The sequence below is a fragment of the Triturus cristatus genome, chromosome 2_1 (genome assembly GCF_964204655.1).
Source record: "Triturus cristatus chromosome 2_1, aTriCri1.1, whole genome shotgun sequence".
Classification (NCBI taxonomy): Eukaryota; Metazoa; Chordata; class Amphibia; order Caudata; family Salamandridae; genus Triturus; species Triturus cristatus.
The window spans coordinates 1,048,181,861-1,048,206,216 of record NC_140581.1 but is presented as its reverse complement, the minus strand read 5'-3'; the positions used below and the strand labels follow the sequence as shown (position 1 = coordinate 1,048,206,216).

Below are 24,356 nucleotides of genomic sequence, written 5' to 3'. Positions count from 1 at the left end.
TCATTTACAAGCTATGTAAATGTTGTGTGTTAGAAAGAAATTACTTCCTACATCATTGCATTCCACAAAGCCATTGCCAGACAGTTCACTTTAGTTTTCTTTCTCTGACTACAAAGATAAAGAATTTTGTAAACATCTGTCTCCAGGATGAAATAAGCAGCAAGGTGTAAGAAGACATAAGCTGTCATTTGACCTCTGTCATTGAACACACAACAAATGTGATAAAAGAATAAGATTTGAAGGCATCTTTATTGCTCATTCACTTTCTGAATGAACAGAACAACTCTTCTGTGCCAGCTCGAACCTTCTCACCAGACCGGGCCAGGATGCTGGAAAACTAGCTCACCCTGATAAAATCGGACTCGCCATAGCGAGTGGGCAAGGTGATTTCTCGAGGACTGACTCCCACCCTGGTGATACTAGTATGCAAATTGGTACCTGCATGAGGGACTTGGACACAATTCAAGTCTTCAGAAATGTTCCAAGAAGCAGATGTATTTATCAGATTTATTTATGAATTCAAACAATCAAACGCCACTCTAATAGTTTATGTCTTGTGTTTCCACTGTGAGAAAACAACATCCTCTGAAGCATATGAATATTGCCTCATCCACATAGGTATAGCAGCCAAACAAAGCCATGTCAGCCTGTACCATACATTTGATGACCGGTACACAAACTTTTTAATGGCATCTACCTCAGCTCAACATCTCACTGAGCTTCAAAGCAGCATCTTAGTCATGCATTACTTTTCAATTGGACAAGATTATAATTACAACTGAAACATTCTTTGTCGAGGCTTGTATCTACTCCAAGATTAACCCATTGTTTTTATGTACATGTGGGTACTCCTACTGAATACTCGACACACACCAGCAGTTCACCTCATGATTTTTTGATTGGAATTGAAGGAAATACCCTGAGGAACCAGACTTCAAGGCATCTACCCCCTTGATATCATATTGTCACTCCTGCCAAGGAATTTTCTCTCAAAAGGTATTCTTGTTGTATAGGCTTTATTTCGACAGTTCATGTCATAAAAGCTATAAAAATGGCATTTTATATAAAAGATAGACATTTCATACAACATCATTTAAAAAATATTATATACAAGCAATCCATCCTGGTGCACCACTGCCCCCGCGGGGCGGGGTGCAGATACAAGGATCAGCAGTAAAAGAATTGATACACATATATCAATAAGAGCCTACATTTGATTCATTAAAAATAAGAGGGATAGAGCAGCATAACAATACTTCTTATTAAAATCCCTTGTGTTAGGCTCAAGTTGCGACCCCCAGCAGACCTCTATAGAAATACCAGCCCTCCTTAGATCAATATCGCGGAGAGGTTAAGATCAGTAAAGTGCACATGCATAACATATGGATATAAAACTTAAATAGCCAGCCTTTGAGCCCTACAACAATTGCGTGTCAGCATCATTCAGCTGAATGCTGTGGCATTCCTGTCTGAGTCTTCTGTCTAATAAACCATGCATGACTGAGAAACTTTGCCACACATTGCACAAAGAGAGGTCTGGCGTCTGATCTAAGGATGCACAGGGCGGCCCGATAGTCCCGTGTGCCCAATTGCCGGCAAATCAGTTTTAGCCACTTTCCCCTTGGGGTGTTATATGCTGTGCAAGCAAACATGATGTGGGCAACACTTTCTAGTGGGGCCCTGCAGTATGGGCAGTCCTTTGGTGTTTGGTTGCATGGATGCCATTTTGCTGTTGTCTCGCGGACAGGATGCGGGCCAAACCTAAAGAAGATAAATAGCATCTTGTCCCGAGGGACCTGGATTATATCTAAAAGGGCTCTAAGTGTCTGGTCTGTTTATGAAGATAAAATTCTGCTATTAATCTGCCCACATTTGTTTTGTTGATTTCTTGATGTTCCACAGATTCCCAATACAAACCTTTTAGCTCTTCTTTCCTTGGTGGGTCCTGTTTGTCCCAATGCATCTGAAGCCCCAGTACTGACATCATTCTCCTAACGTTGGAAATCCAACCTATTTTACTGCTGGTGTCTATCCGTATAACCTTAGTTTGGGCTTTGGCATAAGGGAGGAGCTCCGGGGTCAAAAGGTATTCAGCATGCAAGAGTTATTTGCTCTCTAGAGATATTTTCCCCAATGAGCCTATCTAAGGTAGCCACCTGCACTATTCAGTGAGTCTTCTGCAAGTGCTGGTCTCTGACCAGATGCAGAATCGAACAGATGGCCTTAAGAAATCGCTTAGCTAATTTTTATTCTTGTCTAGCTGTCTCCATCACTTTCTCATTTAGTTTCTGCTAAGTTGTCTGACTCATTGGTTATGCAGGAAGGTATCTGTGTATAAGAGTATGTTATGTGTATTTGTAAAGGACACTATCACTCCTGAGGGTATTCTGAAGATGAGAAGGTGTGTGTGTGCCTCCTAGCCTGCCTATGCTAAGCTGGTTAATTATCAAACCAGGTCTTGAGCTTCTTACTGAACTCAAAAAGAGAGATGGGGAGTAGGAGGCTGTTCCATGCTTTAGGAGCAATGAAAGAGAATACCATCCTCTTGATCTGGTTCTATGGAGGGGCCCGATTCACAGAACTAACTTAAGACAAAATCCTAAACTTACTATCATTTTGGTATTCACAGAAGTCACTTACTCATTTTGGTATTCACAGTAGTCACTTACTCATTTCGGTATTCACAGAAGTTAGGAGTTCTAACTTTAGGACTCCTAAATGCCTTCTGTGAATACCGAAAGTCTTAAAGTTAGGATTTTTCTCAGTTTAGGAGTAGTCCTAAATGCCTTCTGTGAATACCAAAAGTCTTAAATTTAGGATTTTTCTCATTTTAGGAGTAGTAAAGTTAGGACTCCTAACTTTAGGACTCCTAAATGCCTTCTGTGAATACTGAAAGTCTTAAAGTTAGGATATTTCTCAGTTTAGGAGTAGTAAAGTTAGGACTCCTAACTTAACTACTCCTGAACTGAGAAAAATCCTAACTTTAAGACTTTCGGTATTCACAGAAGGCATTTAGGAGTCCTAAAGGTAGGAATCCTAACTTCTGTGAATACCGAGATGAGTAAGTGCCTTTTGTGAATACCAAAATGGTAGTAAGTTTAGAATTTTGTCTTAAGTTAGTTCTGTGAATCGGGCCCGAGGTGTTCTTGCTGAAGATCACTACTTCTGTCTTATTCATTTTGAGCTTGAGGCAGTTGGCTTCCATCCAGTTAGTGAATTTGGTCATGCAGCCTGTAAACTTGTGTTCGAGGCATATGAGCTGCAGATTATACACTGTGCATAGATCGCCATCTGGTGTTGGGCCCGGATGTTTGCAGTTTGTTTTTTCTCTTGGAAAGTCTTTGGAAGTCACGAGTTCGGTGACTCCTCCTCTGGTTCGTATTGCGCATGGGCTTCCGCTCCATCCTCAGATTGTTTTTTTCCGCCATCGGGCTCGGATGTAAAACTTCGCGCTCCGGTTCCGAACTTCCCAGTTCACCGATCGACGCACAAATCCTCGCTCATCGAGTTTCTTCAAAGACATAAATCATCGTATTCATCTTCTCTTCGGCACATCTTCGATTCCGGTGGTCGGCGGCGGCCTTCGGGCCTATTCCGGCTCCGGTCTCGGCTGATGGAAAGAACTCCCTTCAAGAAGTGCCCTCGATGTGGGTCCAAGTTTCCCCACACCGATCTCCATGAGGTGTGCAACCTCTGCCTCTCCCCAGAACACGAGGCCCGAGACTGTCTCGCCTGCAAGTCTTTTCGCTCAAAAAAGACCATTCGAGATCGACGGGCTAGACGCAACATGGCGCACTCCTCGACCTCCGCTCCAGTCGACATCTTCGGAGACGACGTCGAAGCTCCGGCACAGCAGGACATCGAACAGGAGGACGACAACCTCGTCAGCGCTTCCGAGGCCGACGACTCAGATGTGGAGGACATCACTCCGACGCAGCGGGTCGTGAGTACAATTCCCCCTCCCACGCCGATACCGAAAAAGGCTTCGGTCACACCTTCGTCTCCGGGCCTAGGCAAGACCAAGGACACTGCTTCTCACACCTTACCTTCGGGCCCGGTAAAAAAGCCTAGTAAGCCTTCCGGCAGCTCGGGCTCGAGCCAGCCGACCACCGGTGCCGAGAAACACCCTTCGGCACCGAATTAAAAATCGGCCTCCACCTCCACACCGAATCCGACACCGAAGCCTTCGGGGTCGAAACCTGCCACTCCGGCGCCGACAAAACATCACAAGACCCTCGGCACCGACACTCCCGTGCCGAGAACTTCTTCGGCACCGACCAAAAAAACAGAGTTTCCAAGGAAGCACGGCTTCGATAAACCTAAAAAGCCGTCGGCACCGAAACCTTCGGCGCCGACCGAACAACCAGTGTCACAGGAGCTTTTTACACCGGATCCTTTGCAAAAAACTCTCACCAAAGATCCAAAGACTGGACACTTGACATTGTCTTCTAAAAAGAGACACTTGGACAAGCCAGCTCCTCCTCCACCTCCAAAGAGGAAGGACATTGCTACCTCTCCTTTCAGGGTGCCTTCCCCACCTCCTCCTCCACCCTCTCCACCTCCACCCCCTCCACCTCATCGTTCCCCCACCTTGTCTCCTGTCCCAGACGATTTGGGGGACCCTTACTATGATCCAGCAGATGGGCCACAAGATCCCACCCCTACTGGATCTCCAGACCCATGGGATGATTATAACAATCCGGGCATCCCAGATGTCCCACAGGATGACCTTTATCCATCTAGGCCATCCCCTCCTGAAGATTCCTTGGGTTTTCACCACTTGTTACAACGGGCGGCACACTACCACGGGGTGGAGTTACACACAGACCCAGTGGAGGAAGATTTTCTCTTAGACACCTTTGACGATGTTTTGCCTCTGCCCTTATTATTATTGCCTCTGTATCCGCCTCTTTGATACCCTTTTGTGAAGGTAGATTGAGGGGGGGATTTATAGGACATGGACGCACTGTCCGAGGAGTAGCCTCTGCAAAAGGATCGCCTGGGAGTCTGTGTCTGTGTCTGTAGGGCTCCCATAGATTTCGCCGTGTCTGTATCGTTCTTACTTTTTTCGAGGGCTTTGTCTACCTTGGTCGAAGGGGTGATTTAATATGGAGGCTTGTACCTCCGGTTTAAACCCTGAAACCCTGAGCCAGGCATGGCGACGGAGAAGGACGCTGGTGTTTATGGCCCTGGAGGCTGTATCTGCTGCATCTAGGGCACATCTTATGGAGGTGTTGGTTATTGTTTTCCCCTCTTGAATAAGTTCATTAGCCCTAGTCTTGTACTTTTCAGGGAGATGGTGCATGATGGTCTCTAGCTCATCATAATGCGCCCTGTCGAAACGGGCCAACAATGCTTGCGTATTGGCAATACGCCAGATATTGGCCGCTTGTGACGCAGTGCGCTTCCCTGACGCATCTAGGGGCTTGGATTCTTTGTCAGGTGGGGGCGCCTCACCTGACGCCTGAGAATTTGAGTGCTTCCTAGCTGTAGTCACCACTAAGGAGTCTAATGGTGCAGGGCCTTTAATGTAAGAAGGGTCTGTGGGTGCGGCTTTGTATTTTTTCTCTATCCGAGGGTTTAGGACCCTGACCCTGGCCCTTCCATAGGTCCACTGCCATTCTACCTATGTTAAAGGGCGTAATTAAACATGACCCTGAGGTTTTTAAAGACCCAGTCAGGGCCAGGGTCCTAAACCCTCGGATAGAGAAAAAATACAAAGCCGCACCCACAGACCCTTCTTACATTAAAGGCCCTGCACCATTAGACTCCTTAGTGGTGACTACAGCTAGGAAGCACTCAAATTCTCAGGCGTCAGGTGAGGCGCCCCCACCTGACAAAGAATCCAAGCCCCTAGATGCGTCAGGGAAGCAAGCGGCCAATATCTGGCGTATTGCCAATACGCAAGCATTGTTGGCCCGTTTCGACAAGGCGCATTATGATGAGCTAGAGACCATCATGCACCATCTCCCTGAAAAGTACAAGACTAGGGCTAATGAACTTATTCAAGAGGGGAAAACAATAACCAACACCTCCATAAGATGTGCCCTAGATGCAGCAGATACAGCCACCAGGGCCATAAACACCAGCGTCCTTCTCCGTCGCCATGCCTGGCTCAGGGTTTCAGGGTTTAAACCGGAGGTACAAGCCTCCATATTAAATCACCCCTTCGACCAAGGTAGACAAAGCCCTCGAAAAAATGAAGCACGATACAGACACGGCGAAATCTATGGGAGCCCTACAGACACAGACACAGACTCCCAGGCGATCCTTTTGCAGAGGCTACTCCTCGGACAGTGCGTCCACGTCCTATAAATCCCCCCCTCAATCTACCTTCACAAAAGGGTATCAAAGAGGCGGATACAGAGGTAATAATAATAAGGGCAGAGGCAAAACAAATACCGCCCGCTCTGCCACGCCTCCTGCCCAATGACTTTCCCCCGCTCCCTCCAGACCATTCCACTCCGGTCGGAGGCAGACTACAATCTTTCCTGCATGTCTGGGAGACAATCACCTCAGACAGATGGGTGACACAAATTATTCAGTCAGGGTATTGCCTGGAATTAACATCAACACCCCCCAACATTCCACCCAGGCACCGCCCTATGTCGCAAGAACATACTGCGCTGCTAACACAAGAGGTGATCTCTCTCCTGCAAAAAGGAGCAATAGAGCAGGTCCCCATAGATCAACAAAATTTAGGGGTCTACTCCCTGTACTTTCTAATTCCAAAGACAGACGAGACCCTACGACCTATCTTAGATCTCAGACCTCTCAACACCTACATTCACTCAGACCATTTTCACATGGTAACCCTTCAACAGGTTCTTCCACTTCTCTCCCAGAACGATTTTCTCACCACTCTGGACTTAAAAGACATGTACTTTCACATCCCAGTACACCAGTCTCACAGAAAGTACCTCAGGTTTGTGGTAGACGGACAACACTACCAGTTCTAGGTGCTCCTGTTCGGGGTAACAACAGCACCAAGGGTTTTCACCAAGTGCCTGGCAGTAGTGGCTGCACACCTCAGAAGACAGCACATTCACGTCTTCCCTTATCTGGACGATTTGCTGATAAAAGCCACGTCCTACCAACAATGTGTGCGACATACAGCCGCACAAGTCAAACTGCTTCACCAGCTAGGTTTCACGGTAAACCATCAAAAATCCCACCTGGTGCCATCACACACAAAACAGTATCTCGGCGCCACTATAGACACCTCAAAAGCCATAGCCTATCCCAATCCTGCCAGGATTGCAAAGATACAGGCGCTGCGTCAAAAATTCCTATGTCAACACTCTCTCCCAGCAAGAGTGTTTATGAAGCTCATAGGGATGATGGCCTCTTGCATCTTTATAGTGCCACATGCAAGACTCCAAATGCGTCCACTCCAAGAGTGCTTGGCGCACCAGTGGAACCAGGCCCAGGGACAACTGACAGATCTGGTGTTGGTAGACGGTCGCACCCATCGCTCTCTGCAGTGGTGGAACACCACAAACCTTTCCAAAGGTCGACCGTTCCTGGACCCGGTGCCACAAATAATCCTAACAGCAGATGCATCGCTCTCCGGCTGGGGAGCTCATCTGTTACATCTAGCAGCACAGGGCACATGGACGCCGCAACAGAAGTTACTCCACATCAACCATCTGGAGTTACTGGCGATCTTCCTCGCCCTAAAATCCTTCCAAGCGCAGATTTCAGGCAAAGCAGTCCTCATTCGCACAGACAACATGACTGCCATGTACTACATTCAAAAGCAGGGGGGCACACACTCTCCACAGCTCTCTCAGTTAGCACAGAGCATATGGAGATGGGCAATTCCACAAAAGATTTTCCTCCTAGCCCAACACGTCGCAGGAGTACAAAACACCATGGCAGATCTGCTGAGCAGGCAGACACAGCAGATCCACGAGTGGGAACTTCACCCACAAGTTCTTCACCTGTTCTTTCAGAAGTGGGGGCATCCACACATAGACCTATTCGCCACCCACGAAAACAAAAAATGCCCAAGCTTCGCCGCCAGATATCCACACCCATTGTCCGAAGGCAATGCGATATGGATGAACTGGTCAAACAAATTTGAATACGCTTTTCCACCTCTCCCACTAATTCCATTAGTGGTGCAAAAGCTACAGCAGCATTCCCTAACTCTGATCCTGGTAGCTCCAACATGGGCCAGACAACCGTGGTACACCACACTGCTGGAACTCTCAGTAGTACCACATCAAAAGCTACGCCTCTCGACATGCCTCCTAACCCAGAACCATGGAGAGATCAGGCACCCGGACCCAGCTCAACTCAACCTTGCGATCTGGCTCCTGAGGTCCTAGAATTTGGATACCTTAACCTTCCCCCTGATTGCATGAACATTATCAGGGAAGCTAGACGCCCTACTACTAGGGCGTGCTATGCAGCAAAGTGGAAACGTTTTGTTGTTTACTGCCACAACAATACAATCAATCCTTTAAATGTATCCATACAGCACATTATATGTTATCTACTCCATTTACAAAGGTGTAACCTAGCATATACTTCCATTCGCTTACACCTCGCTGCAATTGCTGCCTATTTACAAAATAGGCAGCACCTCTCACTTTTCAAAGTGCCTGCCATCAAGGCCTTTATGGAAGGCCTCAAAAGAGTAATTCCACCCAGAGTGCCACCCTCACCTGTTTGGAACTTGAATATAGTTCTCACACGGTTAATGGGACCATCTTTCGAACCATTACATAAGTGTGAGCTGCAATTTCTCACATGGAAAACAGCCTTTCTAGTGGCCATCATTTCCCTCAGAAGAGTTAGTGAAATACAGGCGGTCACTATACAGGAACCTTTCCTTCAGATGCATCACAACAAGGTTGTACTCTGCACCAATCCCAAATTTCTACCCAAAGTCATTTCTCCATTCCATTTAAACCAGTCGGTAGAATTGCCAGTCTTTTTTTCGCAACCCCAAACAGTTGCGGAAAGAGCCTTACACACACTGGATGTTAAAAGGGCTTTACTTTATTACATCCAGAGAACACAACCTTTCAGAAAAACCAAACAGTTATTTGTTTCCTTCTCCCCACCACACAAAGGCAACCCTATTTCCAAATCAGGGATAGCTAGGTGGATTGTAAAATGCATACAGATTTGCTACCAAAAAGCAAAACGAACGCTATTGGTTCCCCCTAAAGCCCACTCTACAAGGAAGATAGGGGCTTCTATGGCTTTCCTAGGGAACATACCACTAGATGACATCTGCAAAGCAGCGACATGGTCATCAACGCACACCTTCACAAAACATTACTGTGTAGATGTGCAAACCAAGCAACAGGCTAGTGTGGGCCAAGCTGTACTAAAAACACTGTTTCAAACAACTGCAACGGATACCGGTGGTCGCCGCTAGGGTTGGGTACTGCTATGTAATCTATGCACAGTGTATAATCTGCAGCTCATATGCCTCGAACGGAATATGCTACTTACCAGTATGCATCTGTTCTTGGCATGTAGAGCTGCAGATCTATACACGCCCACCCGCCTCCCCGGCTACCTGTATCCGTTCCAGTCTTATGTTATTTAGATACAATACACATGGGTTTCTTTACTGTTACTACTACGCTCCATCTTTCCCTGCTGGCGAAAAACAATCTGAGGATGGAGCCGAAGCCCATGCGCAATACGAACCAGAGGAGGAGTCACCAAACTCGTGACTTCCAAAGACTTTCCAAGAGGAAAAACAAACTGCAAACATCCGGGCCCAACACCAGATGGCGATCTATGCACAGTGTATAGATCTGCAGCTCTACATGCCAAGAACAGATGCATACTGGTAAGTAGCATATTCCTTCTTGTGTTGGGGATCTTGTCCGAGAGGGAGAGAATGAGTTGCGTGTTGTCGGCATAGGAGAGGATTTTAATGTTGTGTGCCTGGATGACATTGCCCGGAGGGATCATATATGCTTTGTCTTGACTTGTTCTCCATTTACGCTCCAGTTACTTGCAGTGGCGTTTTGTCAGCCTGTGTCCCTCTGTGTGCCAGCTGGCCTATGGTCGGGCTCTTGCCTTTTGATTGCACCTGAGGGGAGCCAAGGTGTCAGCGCATGCGGTGATCCAGCTGTTTACATTTTTGATGGCTTTCAGCAGATTGCTGGTGTGCTCGGGCTGATGCTGGAAGAGGGTGGAAGCCCACTCCATTTCTGAGATGCTTTTCCAGCTTCGGTGGGTGGTTCCTGTAGTCTTCTAGTGAATTGCTTGGTGATCCCCACGTAGAGGGTGGTCCCGTAGTCCAATTTGCTGGTGACTACGGTGTGAGTGACAATTTTTCTAGTGTTGCTTGGGAGCCATTTGAAGATCTTCCTCAGCATCATTAAGGTGTGGAAGTAGGATGCACTGATGGTGTTGACTTGTGAGGTCATGTCAGGTTTGCTTTCGAGGTTCCTGGCATGGCTGCCATTATTCGTCTCATCACCAGTGGAGTTCCATGTTAAGATGTGGTGTTCTTGCCGAAGATCACTACTTCTGTCTTGTCATTGTTGAGATTGAGACTGTTGACATTCATCTAGTTAGCAACTTTGGTCATGCAGGCAGTGAACTTGTTTCTTGAGTTGGGGATCTTCTTCGAGAGGGAGAGTATGAGCTGCGTGTCATTGGTGTGGGAGAAGATGTTGATGTGTGCACAGATGACTTTGGGCAGAGGGATCATAGATGCATTGAAGATTGTGGGGCTGAGCGATGAACCTTGAGGCACTCCACAGACAAGTTTGGGGGCTTCTGAGGAGTAAGGTACCAAGCTAACAGCTTGTGCTCTATCTGTTAAGGAGGAGCAGATCCAGCAGACAGAGGGTCCTTTGACGGCAATCTCGTGCAGACGCCACGTGAGGAATGGGTGTGAGACTGTGTCAAATGCTGCAGAGAGGTCCAGATGAATAAGCACTGTCGTATCTCTTCTGTTATGGATCATGTGGGTGTCTGTGGTGGCGATGAGTGTTTCCATACTGTGGTTAGGCCTGAGTTCAGACTGCATAGCATTGAGGAGCTCGTGGTTGCTGAAGTGGTTGGTGAGACATCGATTGATTCGTTTCCCTTAAACATTACCGGGTATGGTAGGAGGGAGATGGACTCTATGGTAGGAGAGTACGGAAAATCAGGAAATTCAATTTGTTTTCTAGGATTTCCTGCACTGTTTGTGTCTAACTCCTTCCAGTTCAGTAACCCAGCCTCCCCACCCGCAGCTGTTGTCCTGCTATTTTTCCGCTGTTATGTTGGTAGAAAGATATTGAGTGTGCGTCATGGAGTACACCCAGGTAGGGAGCAAGCGCTAGTGGGCATTAGGGGGAATGCAAAGCCAATCCATTACTTTACTATATAATTGCGTTGACACAGTTACAGAACCAGAGACGCAACTGCGCTGTACCTATCTGTCGCCAGCAGTGGAAGCTGAGGACAAAGATTACATAGGCATCTACAAAGGTTACACTAAAATTGCGCCAAAAATATATTTTTCCTGACGGCAGTCTTCAATCAATATTCTTATATCAGTGCAGTGCTCCACATCTTTGGTCTAATGGGGGCAAAGCAACCTATTCAGTTACTAAAAAATAAAGAGAAGCTCACTACACTCCTACAGCCTGTACTCATGTATGTAGGATTCACCGTCATGCAGTGTGTGTTAAAGAAAGCCATTGCATTATGGAAAGGAATTTTTACATATGTTACCACTGGATTTCCTATATTTGGAATGGGCTGTAGGGTTATCTTGTGTGAATATCAAAGCACCCGCTGTCTATCATCTAATGTGTTACATATGCTGTCTGGATAAAACTTAATTGACTTGAATTTTGAAAGGTAGTTATATTTTAATATGTGTTTCATCCCTTGGCTCAGGGGCTTCTCAGAGTACCCGGTGCAGAGAAAATATATTCCTACTTTTAAATTGTATCTCAAATTGTATTTTTTATTTAATCCTAGGGAAATAAAACAAATCTTTTCATCCGTGGCGTGTGTCAATGGAAGTTTCTTGCAACCAAGGTACGTTTTTGTGCTCGCAATATTTACCACAAAATATACTTTGCGTTAAAACTATCTCTGCGAATTCATCACCAACAATTGTCCATTTCTTCAAAGTAACTTCGAAAGCTCCAGCCCCTGTTTCTCACTATCCCTTCTGAAACCACCTTCTCATAAACTATATCCACCCCAATGGGTCATACAGAAAGACCTTTTTCCCCAAAACATTTTCATGAATGCACTTCTTGAATATGTTCTGGTTTGTCTTGTAAGTATTTCAATTTCTAGTATTGTTAAATAACATAAAAATATATTTTAATGAAAGCTAATTAATTGAGTCCTCCTACACCCAGGCAACCTCCTGAAAATTAGACCTTTTCTGGAAATGTAGCAAGTCTCTCTTCTTACACTTAGGTTGAAGGCTGCATTTTCTATTTCAAGGGGCTTTGCACTAGTTGACGCCCACCTAAAGAGAAGCTCACACAGATCGGTGTTTTTCCTCATTAGTGGGAAGAATTTTGGTACGTTCACATTTTAACCATTCCAGGACACGACTGACAAATAGTTATATGTCCAAGAGTCTCATTGAGAATAGATCCTCCTTTCATTCTCCGTCTCTTAGAGCCTTCATTTCCCCCTGTGGCATTTTGATGTCAATGCAGAAAGTTTGAGAAAGAATGCGTAGTGAAAATAATTAACAGTGGTTGAATTGTAATGAATGAATTACTGTCCACTCTTTCGCCTTGTGTACATTATTTCTACCCTGTTGGCTTCAGTGGCCTGATGAGGAAGACATGAGCTGTGACAGTATCTGTAGATAAGAGTTGAATTAAAGTAGCCTCATGCTCAGACTAACCTCCTCTTTCCTCCTTCTACATCTCAGAGGGGTGTGTGGGGAAACTCAGAGATACTGCTTGTAGTTGCTAAACACCTGGTGTGGCGTAGTTGGCCATAAAACAATGGACTGCCTGGTGATACCCATGACCGAGACTTTTGCAAATGTTCCACCCATCACCTTTAGGTGGCTCCCTTGAGGCTCATTTCTTCCTCAGCTTCTCCTCCAGATTTCCCCTATGTGACATGAGCATCTCTTTTCCTCATACATTTGCATGTCTCCCAGACAAGATAGCAAATCAAATCTATGTAGATTTTCTCAAAGCACGAGTACAGGGATCATCTGTGCAGCTGCTGAAAGTCACCTAGGGCTCCTGTTTGAATCTAAGGACTGAAGATTTGGTTTATGGCAACAGGTGATCGCAAAAAGAGAGGTTCCCAAAGATTCCAGGTCTGAGCTACGGTAGGTGCTCATGATATGCAGGCTTCAGGGACCTCCACCTGATCTAATGGCTTTTGCAAGGCATCAGCCCAATCCCCCACCGCAATGATCCTTAATACTTCAGTCAGTGCATTTAATGTCTGCAAAGGTAGCCACATTTCTCCCATAATCTGTGGCCCTGGTAGCAGGCTAGAGCTGTTCCTTGAGATAGGAGAAGCTGGAGGGTGGTCCCGGATAGTCTCTGTCGGTTTGGAAAAGGGTTTGCTTATTACTACAGAGTTCTAACAAAGATACCCCAAGCTTTTTGAAGGACTCTAATGCAAAGAAGGATTTCCCATTGGCAAGCTCAAGTAGATTTAGTTTGTCTTCCCCATATATTTATATGTGGATGGCAATAGTAAATTGACGCATTTTCTAAGTCACGAAATGCACCAGCCAGGAATTTGCCTCCTTCCCCGAGTCGAAGCTCGAACGGAAGGATAGAAATGCATATGGGTGGTCAATGAGTTTCATCATGCTTACAAGTCTGGCCAACCCACACCTCCATCCGTGTATGATGTGAGAAGATGAGATACACAGAAGGAGTGTACACTGTATATTTCCTGCAGGGTTCAGGTTGTGCAAAGGGACACAAACTGGACTACTTAGGGCACACAGGAATGGGACCAGTGCCAAGTGAAGGTTTTGGTCAACAACATGTTACGTAACGTGGATGTTATTTTCTCTACTTGCAGTCTGTTGCCATTCCTTGGGGATCTTCTAATATTTCTTGCCTTTCTCTTTAAAGATTGTATACTCTCATGTCTAGTACACATTCATGTCTGTATACTCTCATGTCTAGTACACATTCAAATCTAGCTTGCAGTGTCTGGGCCTTTGACAAAACCTAAATCAATTGTGACATTAGGTTTCAGGATTCAATTAGTATTTAAATGATACTGTTGCTTGATCATTGGTTGTCTTTGTAGCCTCTGGGTATTCACAGACCAAAATTTTTGAATGATGATGCTCAATAGTTTTATTTACTGTTGTATGAAAGTAATTTCAAGACTTTTCTCAAACTTTTGTCCTTTCTTTTCGGTAGAGAGAAACATTGTAAAACTTCAGATATATCGTGGATTGACCTTAAAGCCGCCTCCCACTTTTTTGACATGATTGCAAATCGTGAACAGGTTTTACAGCAGGTAAGGAAAATACTTTTACAAATTGTGTCCCCTTGAAAACTATGACCCGGTTTTCAAATCTTTTTGGAGTAAGTCCATCTTAGTCCTGGAAATTGAGTAGTGTTTAACACGAGTAACCCATGTAAATGTTTGCTGAATCTGGACCTATGATGTCACATTGTGCAGCCTGTTGCAAATTATTTCAAAAGTAGACAAATTTGAATCAGTATTGTAAATTGTGCACAGTACTACGACATGGGTGGTGATATGGGTCTGTGGGTTACGCCTGCCCGATGTTGAGTAAAATTCTAAGTGGATAGGCAACTTTGAGCAGCAAATGTTGTAATTTCACTTCGTGCCACGAGGACAATGTGGGTAGTGGGAGGGACACGCCTCAACTAAGAAATCTGATACGTTATCTATTATATGTTAAAGGGCTTCTAGCTGTAAGCTAATTCTGATAGGTGGCATGGATAGTTTGATATGTCCTATGTTAAATGTAAACACTTGAATAAAGAAATTTAAAAAGAGAGGTGACTGCCATTGTAAGTAATGTTTTGGGCCCGAACATATGGTACTGAAGTTTTGATGAACAGTGAGAAATCTTTCCTTAGGAGCAGCTGGTACCAAATGCTATGGTTTGGGCTATTCTGCACACAGGGAGTGGACATGGCCTCCCTACAGATGAGGGTCCAGCTACATTCCAGAGCCCAAATGGAATGCTCAACTAGGCAGAAGAGCTAGAAACGAAAATGAAAAAATATAGCTGTAGCTGGTGTAATGATGGATTTCCCATTCTGGAATAAAGAATAAATTGAATATTGCTCATAACTAAAGCTAGACTTCTGATATCCAGAATGTAAATTGAATTATGTGAAGGCTCTGAAAAAAAAGGCACTATTAAATTTGATTTTGTGTATCTTTCTGTTTTTCAAAATTATTGTGCAAATAATAACCTTATTACGTATATATCTTCTTCTCATATTTGTTATAGATTAGTTCCTGCATGAAGAACTACATAATCCCTGAGCTCTCAAAGCTTCCTGCTCACCGTGATGCCCTGGCTATATTCCTTCTCCTTCCAGAATTTTCTTTGATGCATGGGTCCAAGGAGTCTCTGCCTCTTGTTGCTGCATTTACAACTGCTGTTAATAGTCTGAAACCAACATCTCTGAAAATTCTAGGTAAGTTGATTAGGAAATTTGTTGTTCAGTTTAAGGGCATCAACGGCCACTGTGATAAAATAATTAATTGTTGCCCCAAATACCTATCTGACATCCGCTTGCAGTTTTTTATCCTGCTATTTTGTTGTTGGGCATGTTAAAGCATTTTATTTACATGAATAACGTTTTTGTACATCTAATATAGGCAGGATGAGGATAACCCATGATAATGTTAACTCCAAACCCACAATGCCCTACATTGTAGGTGTATCTTCACATTGTTTTTCCCAACATTGGGTTCACAAGCACTCACACTATCGTACCAAAGAAGTGCAAAGCTGACTACTCAGGGCCTGATTCACAAACTGCACTTTGTAGAACGTTTTGCAGAAACTACAAAATGTACTCGAAATTTCATGTCCCAAACTTCATGCAGAGTTTTATGCCTCTGCATTACCTATATTTATGTGTACAGAGTTCTCCGTCCCGACTGCAGATTCGCCGCATACCTAAATACACTTTTTTTTTTAACAACACATTTTATTGATTTTCTGCAGTACCAAGTGGGCAGAGCCCAACAAATGTCATACATGTACAGGGCAGATTGTAGAGACTGTAGGTATTGAAATGTTTCCCCCCAGGAGGTCTGCGGAACATCAGACCGAACTCCCCCTCCCGTCCCTTCCCCCCAAACCAGGCACCACGCATCCCGTAAAAGGCAAGGTATATTTACAGCAAAGGAGCGTCCATCCACATCAGTAGTGAGCTAGCGCATTAAACAGGCGAGTCATTTACTACCGGCCTCTCAAGAGGGTCCTGGTTTGATAGTGGCGTGAGGAGAGATAAGTCTATATCTCGATATTTAGCCCACCTGGCCCAAATCCTCCCGTGTTTCTGCGAACACCCCCTCGCCTGAAACACCGCTATTTCAGCCGACATACATTTATCCAAAGCCTTTTTCCATGTCTCAATACCGGGGGGAGATGTAGCTTTCAAGTGTTGTGCAATATCCCGTTTGGCTAGTGTGAGGCCCAAGAAAAGGAGGTGTCTCTTATATCTATTCCCCCCGATGTGCTCTGTGCTGTGTAACAGTGACAGTCTGGGATCCGCTGGGATGTCCCACGCCAGTACCCGCCCCATGTAAGACAAAACTCCTGACCAGAAGTGTTGCAGTGCCTCACAGCTCCAAACCGTATGGAGGAACGACCCTTTGTTCGAGTCACAGCGGAAACATGTGGGGGATTGAATGGCCCCCATCTTCCAGAGGCGGAGGCGACTATAGTATATTCTCTGGAGGTACTTGAATTGAATCAGCCGGTATCTAGTGAAGACAGCAGAGTACCTCGGGGTTAGCCAGCGCCTCGGCCCAGTCATCATCTGTCAGGGCCGGTAAGTCCGCCTCCCACGCCGCCTGGGTCCGATGTATGGTAGTTTTGGAGTGTGTAGTAAGGGTTTGATAAATTTGACAAATTTTGTGGGCCCCTAGATCTCCCATTAACAAGCTACCCTCTAGTGGATGGAATTCGGGTAAAGACGTGAGATGTCGTATCAGGGGAGACAATGCATGGCGAAGCTGTAGATACCTATGGAACTGGGATTTGTGTAAATCAAGCTCCTCCTGCAATCTCTGGAAGGACTTAAGCGTGGGCCCCTACATTATATCCCCAATTGTAGAAATCCCTATAGTGTCCCATCTGCGGAACCCCACCAGGGTCGAAACAGGCCGAAGGTGGGATCCCTGCCAGAGGGGGGTTGCGCTGGTCAGCATGTCCCACCAACCAATCGACCTGGAAACTCGCCTCCATATCTGGATCACCGTCCGGCAGGCTGAGGGCAAACTACTGTATAGTAGGTGAAGCAATGGAATATCTTGAAAACAACAGGAGAGGGAGGGAAAATATTTAGGAGCACTCTCAGTCCCCCAAGGTAAGTCTAATCGTAACAACAGAAGAGTGTGCCGAGTTTATTATTTAATGTAGTCACTAACTACATCATGGGTCTCGGGAGGGGGGTGATCGCTACAATGGCACACCGCCTTCAGTGCAAAACACCCACTTGGTGCCTGCAAAGCTCCAGGTGTTTTGCACTGAAGGCGGTGTGCCATTGTTGCGATCACCCCCCTCCCGAGACCCATGATGTAGTTAGTGACTACATTACATGATAAACTCGGTTCCTCTCAAAACGAAGGACTCCACACTTACAACCTTTGGTTAGGGTGGGCCTTAGCGCAACCATACCGCCGAGGTGTTCACCTTACGGTCCTGACGAATGCCTGTTTAACTTACAACACATAGGCAGAAACATGTTGACCATTTCCTAGTGGACTTCGCTGAACAATTTATTTAGCCTTAATTGTCCCACACCTTGTTTTTAACTATGTCTGATTGGCTTCTAATAAAATGTATTCTTTGACACAATCGTGACATTTTTAACACTCACATTTTCAGTATTTCACTGAACACGAACTACCAACTCCGCAGTAATTCTGGCGTTGAAGCACACCAGGGTGGCATTCGGCCTCTCCTGGTGGGGCTCGATGATGAAGCATGTTACCAACTAGGTTGGTGAGTGAGGGCTTTATTAAGAAACTAGTCGGTTTCTCCTGTTGTGCTCTACTTTAACTATATTAAAAGGCACACTCTTCTGTTGTTACGATTAGCAATGGAATATATGCCATGAATAGCCTTTCCACAGCATAGGCTGGGTCCACCTGAGAGCTGTACCCCCATTTATTGATCACCAAGCGCTGCGAAGCCCAGTAATATGCCTGAACGTCAGCTGCCGCAGTATGTGGACTGAATACATGTCGTAAGAGCGACCCAGAATGCCATCCATAGGAACCGGTGCAGGAGTGCATTTATGTGGAGAAACCACGACGGGGAATAGGATATGGATAGTTCTGCAGCCTATAAAGCAAGCGTGGCAGGGACACCATTTTAAAAATGGCGGATCGATCATATAGCGAGAGAGGGAGGTGGGACCACACCGTCATTTCATCGCGTAACGCTCGACGCAAGGGAGTTATGATGTACGACCACGCTACGTTGGGACATTTTGTGATATATACTCCTAGGTACTTGAAACTCTCATCTGCAACGATCAGCTGCGAGGCCCAAGCCTGACTCCTCTGCTCTCCGCAGATGGGGAACAAGATGGATTTGGATGGGTTAACGCACACAGTCTGGATGTCTCCCCGAATATCCGTAGAATCTGGAGTACCTGCGGCCCGGTGGCCCAGGGATCAGACATGAAGAACAGGACTTCATCCGCATATAACGCAATCTTATCCAAGCAGTCCGGCGACCAGACCAACCCTCAGGAAACCGCATCTAGGCGTACCCATGCTGCCAAGGGCTGGATAGCTAAGGCGAATAAGAGCGGGGAAAGGGGGCATCCCTGTCTCGTTCCCCTGCGAATGGGGAAGGGGCAGAGTGGTATCTGGCTACGCGGATCGTGGCGGTAACGCTCATATATAACAGCTTCACGTAGGCGCGAAAACGCAGCCCCAGATTACTCTGAGTTTAAAAAGGTAGTTCCAACTCAACAAGTCGAATGCCTTATCAATGTCCGCCAGCAGGACGGCTGCGGGGCATCCCAGACGGTAGGCCTCCGCTACCACGTTGTGCACGCGTCTAATGTTATGTCTAGTGGAGCGTTGCGGCATGAAACCATATTGATCTGGGTGTACCAGATCTTCGATACATGTGCGGAGGCTGTCAGCAAGAACCTTCCCTAGCAGTTTAGGCTCGAAATTCAACAGGGATATGGGGCGATATGAACCCGGATCTTCTGGAGGGCGGCCCGGCTTGAGGAAGATGACTATCTCAGCGTGCCGCCAGTCCGCTGGCAGAATACCCTGCTCAGAGGCTGCGAGTAGCGCCTTGAGCAGGTGAGGGATGAGAGTCCCCTTATGTGGGAGCGCATGAAATCGCACGAGAACCCATTTGGGCCCGGCGCATGTCCTTGGTACGTATTGGATAGCGCTGCCTATAGCTCGTCTAGGGAGATGGCGGTTTTCTTGTAGGGGATTTCCGTGTATAGACATAATCATGTGAATAGTCCCACCCATGTGCGTGGATCCCAGAGCACTTCAATAGATATAACTTCTTAAGTTGTCATCTTCTGCCTTTCTTCAGGAAGGCCTGTATGGACACTTAAGAGATAAAAAGACAATAATGCAGCCTAGGCAACTAGGCTACACTGGCCATTACTTCATCTTGAAGTGAAAAAAGATAGCCAGTTTAACTTTAAATTTAGTAATTTGCTGAGTTTTACACATAGAAAACTCTCCTTCACAAACTCCTTTGTTCGAGGCATATGAGCTGCAGATTGTACACTTAGCATAGATCGCCATCTGGTGTTGGGCCCGGATGTTTGCAGTTTGTTTTTCTTCTTGGACAGTCTTTGGAAGTCACGAGTTTGGTGACTCCTCCTTCGGTCCGTACTGCGCATGGGCTTCGGCTCCATCCTCAGATTGTTTTTTTCCGCCATCGGGCTCGGATGTGATACTTCGTGCTCCGGCTTCGAACTTCTACGGTTCCAGCCTCGACGGAAAATCCTCATTTCTTCGAGTTTCTTCATCATCATCTTCATCTCTCGAAGCGGCACTTTCTCCATCCCGTACATCGGCACCGGCCTTCGGGCCCTCCTCGACTCCGGTCCCGGCCGATGGAAAGGACTCCGTTCAAAAAGTGCCCAAAATGTGGGTCTAAATTTCCCCACACCGACCTCCATCAGGTGTGTAATCTTTGCCTCTCTCCAGAACACGAGGCCAGAGACTGCCCCGCCTGTAAGTCTTTTCGATCGAAGAAGACCATCCGGGATCGAAGAGCTCGACGCACCATGGCGCACTCATCGTCTGCAGCTCCACCGGACATCTTCGGAGACGGCGCCGAAGCTTCGGGGCAAATACACACCGAGCAGGAGGAAGACGTCGTCAGCGCTTCCGAGGCCGACGACTCCGACGTGGAGGACATCACACCGGCGCAGCGGGTCGTGAGTACTGTGCCCCCTCCCACCCCCGCGCCCAAAACCAAAGAGACTCAGGTTACACCCTCGCCTGCTGGCCCGGGCAAAACCAAGACCAAAGCTTCTATCACCCCACCTTCGGGCCCGGTGTCGAAGCCTCCAAAGTCTCACGGCAGCTCGGGATCGAGCCAGCCGACGCCCGGTGCCGAAAAACAGCACCCGGCACCGAAGAAAGTAATATCCAGCTCGACTCCGAAGCCACCGGTGCCGAAGCCTGGACTCTCGGCGCCGACCAAACACAAATCAGTCGGCACCGACGCTCCGGCGCCGAAAACTCCCTCGACGCCGAAAAAACCGGAGGCCCCAAAAAAGCATGGCGCACAGAAACCATCGAAGCCCTCGGTTCCGAAATCATCGGTGCCGACGGACGATTCGGCACCATTGGCTCTGTTTACACCAGACCCTTTACAAAAGACTCTGTCCAAAGATCCAAAGACTGGGCTATTGACTTTAATTATCAAGAAAAGACGCCTTGATACTCCGGCTCCTCCTCCACCGCCCAAACGGAAGGACTCTGCTACTTCTCCCCTCAGAGTGCCCTCCCCACTACCTCCTCCCCTGCCTCCTCCACCTCTTCCACCCCCTCCCCCTCCCAGGTCTCCGCCACCTTTACCTCATTACTCTCCGACCCCGTCCCCAGATCCGGACGACGGGGACCCGGACAATTACCCGGCGGACGCCCCAATGGATCCCACTCCACCGGGGACCCCAGACCCATGGGAGGATTACAATAACCCTGATATACCCGATATGCCTCAGGACGACCTATACCCATCCAGGCCGTCTCCTCCAGAGGACTCCTTAGGGTTTCATCATTTAGTGCAGAGAGCAGCACACTACCATGGGGTGGACATGCACAGTGAACCAGTGGAAGACGACTTCTTACTGGACACATTTGACATACAGGACAAATCCACATCTATTTTACCCATGCTTAAGGGTGTCACCAAGCACGCCGCAGAGGTGTTCAAAGACCCTGTCAGGGCCAGGGTACTAAACCCTAGAATAGAGAAAAAGTACAAGGCAGCACCCACAGACCCTGCATACATTAAGGGCCCTGCTCCCTTAGATTCCCTAGTTGTTTCTACAGCTAGAAAGCGGGCTAACTCCCAGTCCTCAGGAGAAGCCCCACCGCCAGACAAGGAATCCAAACTCCTAGACGCGTCTGGCAAACGCACCGCCTCTCAAGCTGCAAACATGTGGCGCATTGCAAACACACAAGCGCTACTTGCGCGCTATGACAGAGCACACTACGACGAACTTGAGGCTCTTATGCAGCACCTTCCCGAGAAACACAAGCGTAGGGCTCATGAACTAATACAGGAGGGTAAACTAATTACAAACACCTCCATTAAGTGTGCCCTCGATGCAGCCGACACTGCTTCTAGAGCCATAAATACCAGTGTCCTGCTTCGTCGCCATGCCTGGCTCAGGATCTCAGGGTTCAAGCCTGAAGTCCAGGCGTCCATACTCAATCACCCCTTTGACCAACAAACTCTCTTTGGGCCAAAGGTAGACGAAGCGTTGGAAAAGATGAAAAAGGACACAGACACAGCAAAGTCTATGGGGGCACTCCAAACACAAGCCTCTAAACGTTCCTTTCGACGCTCCTCCTTTCGTGGCACAGGCAGAGGCTTCTCCACCGATAGCGCCTCTACCTCCTACAAGTCCCCTCCTCAAAATACCTTTTCAAAGGGCAACCAAAGGGGTGGTTACAGAGGCAACAACAATAAGGGCAGGGGCAAAACTAACACCACCCGTTCTGCCACCCCGCCCACACAATGACTTCCCTCCGCTCCCCCCAGACCATCCCACTCCGGTCGGGGGCAGACTACAAAACTTTATCCACGCATGGGAGTCCATAACATCGGACAAATGGGTGACCCAAATCATTCGGTCAGGGTACTGTCTCGAGCTAACATCTACCCCACCCAATATCCCACCAAGGCACCGTCCAATGTCTCAAGAACATTCCACACTGCTCAAACAGGAGGTACTCTCCCTCCTCCAAAAACACGCTATAGAGCAGGTCCCCGTCGATCAGCAAAATCTAGGGGTCTACTCCCTATATTTCTTAATACCAAAGAAAGACGGGACCCTCAGGCCCATTCTGGACCTCCGGCCTCTAAATGCCTACATACATTCAGACCATTTCCACATGGTCACCCTACAACAAGTCCTCCCGCTCCTCTGTCAGGGAGACTTTCTCACAACCTTGGATCTGAAAGACGCATACTTTCACATTCCAATACACCCCTCTCACAGGAAATACCTCAGGTTCGTGGTGGACGGGCAACATTACCAATTCACGGTTCTCCCCTTCGGGGTCACCACCGCACCACGGGTGTTTACCAAATGCCTAGCGGTAGTAGCAGCACACCTCAGACGTCAACATATTCACGTCTTCCCTTACTTAGACGACTGGCTGATAAAAGCCGCGTCCTACCACCAATGTGTGCAACATACAAACAGCACCATCCAACTGCTCCACCAGCTAGGCTTCACGGTGAACTACCAAAAGTCCCACCTCATACCATCTCACACAAAGCAATATCTCGGGGCCACTATAGACACCTCCAAAGGTATTGCCTATCCAAACTCAGCCAGAATCACAAGCATTCAAGCCTTACGCAAAACATTCCTTCCCCAACACTCTCTTCCAGCAAGAGTGTTTATGAAGCTCATAGGAATGATGGCGTCTTGCATCTTCATAGTGCCCCATGCAAGACTCCACATGTGTCCACTTCAAGAGTGCCTAGCACAACAGTGGAACCAGGCCCAGGGTCAGCTGACGGATCTGGTGTTGGTGGACGGCCGCACACATCACTCTCTGCAGTGGTGGAACACCACAAACCTTTCCAAAGGGCGGCCGTTCCTGGACCCGGTTCCTCAGGTGATTCTAACAGCGGACGCATCGCTCTCCGGCTGGGGAGCGCACCTCCTACACCTCACAATGCAAGGTCTATGGACGCCACAGCAAAAATCGCTCCACATCAACCATCTGGAGCTCTTGGCGATCTTTCTAGCCCTAAAATCTTTCCAAAAACAGATTTCGGGCAAAGCAGTCCTCATTCGCACAGACAACATGACTGCAATGTATTATATCCAAAAACAGGGGGGGACACACTCTCCCCAGCTCTCCCGCTTAGCCCAGAGCATATGGAGATGGGCAATTCCCCAAAACATCTTTCTCCTGGCACAGCACGTTCCAGGCGTACAAAACACCATGGCAGATCTGCTCAGCAGACAAACACAACAACTACACGAATGGGAACTGCATCCCCAAGTTCTTCACCCATTCTTCCAACAGTGGGGCATCCTCAGATAGACCTCTTCGCCACCCACGAAAACAAAAAATGCCCAAGCTTCGCCGCCAGATACCCACACCCATTGTCCAAGGGCAATGCGATATGGATGAACTGGTCAGGCAGATTTGCATACGCCTTTCCACCTCTCCCACTAATTCCATTAGTGGTAAGGAAGCTACAACAACACTCCCTCACACTCATTCTAGTAGCTCCGACGTGGGTCAGGCAGCCGTGGTACACCACGCTACTACAACTGTCAGTGGTACCACATCAAAAACTGCACCTATCCCCATGCCTCCTAACCCAGAACCATGGGGAAATCAGGCCCCCGGACCCAGCTCAGCTCAACCTGGCGATCTGGCTCCTGAAATCTTAGAATTCGGATACCTTAACCTTCCCCCTGATTGCATGAACATCATCATGG

At 47.3% G+C, this 24,356-nt stretch overlaps 1 protein-coding gene across 2 annotated transcripts in view; it reads left to right on the top strand.

Annotated features, from left to right (window-relative positions):
* The window catches only part of LOC146866328 (E3 ISG15--protein ligase HERC5-like), a 389,340-nt gene that overhangs the window by 175,611 nt on the left and 189,373 nt on the right, over positions 1-24,356 (top strand). For both annotated transcript variants that reach the window (XM_085635608.1, XM_085635616.1), the window contains 3 exons: positions 11,956-12,015; positions 14,355-14,454; positions 15,428-15,617. In XM_085635608.1, the coding sequence (XP_085491734.1) occupies positions 11,956-12,015; positions 14,355-14,454; positions 15,428-15,617 (350 nt within the window). The remainder of the gene's footprint in view (positions 1-11,955; positions 12,016-14,354; positions 14,455-15,427; positions 15,618-24,356) is intronic.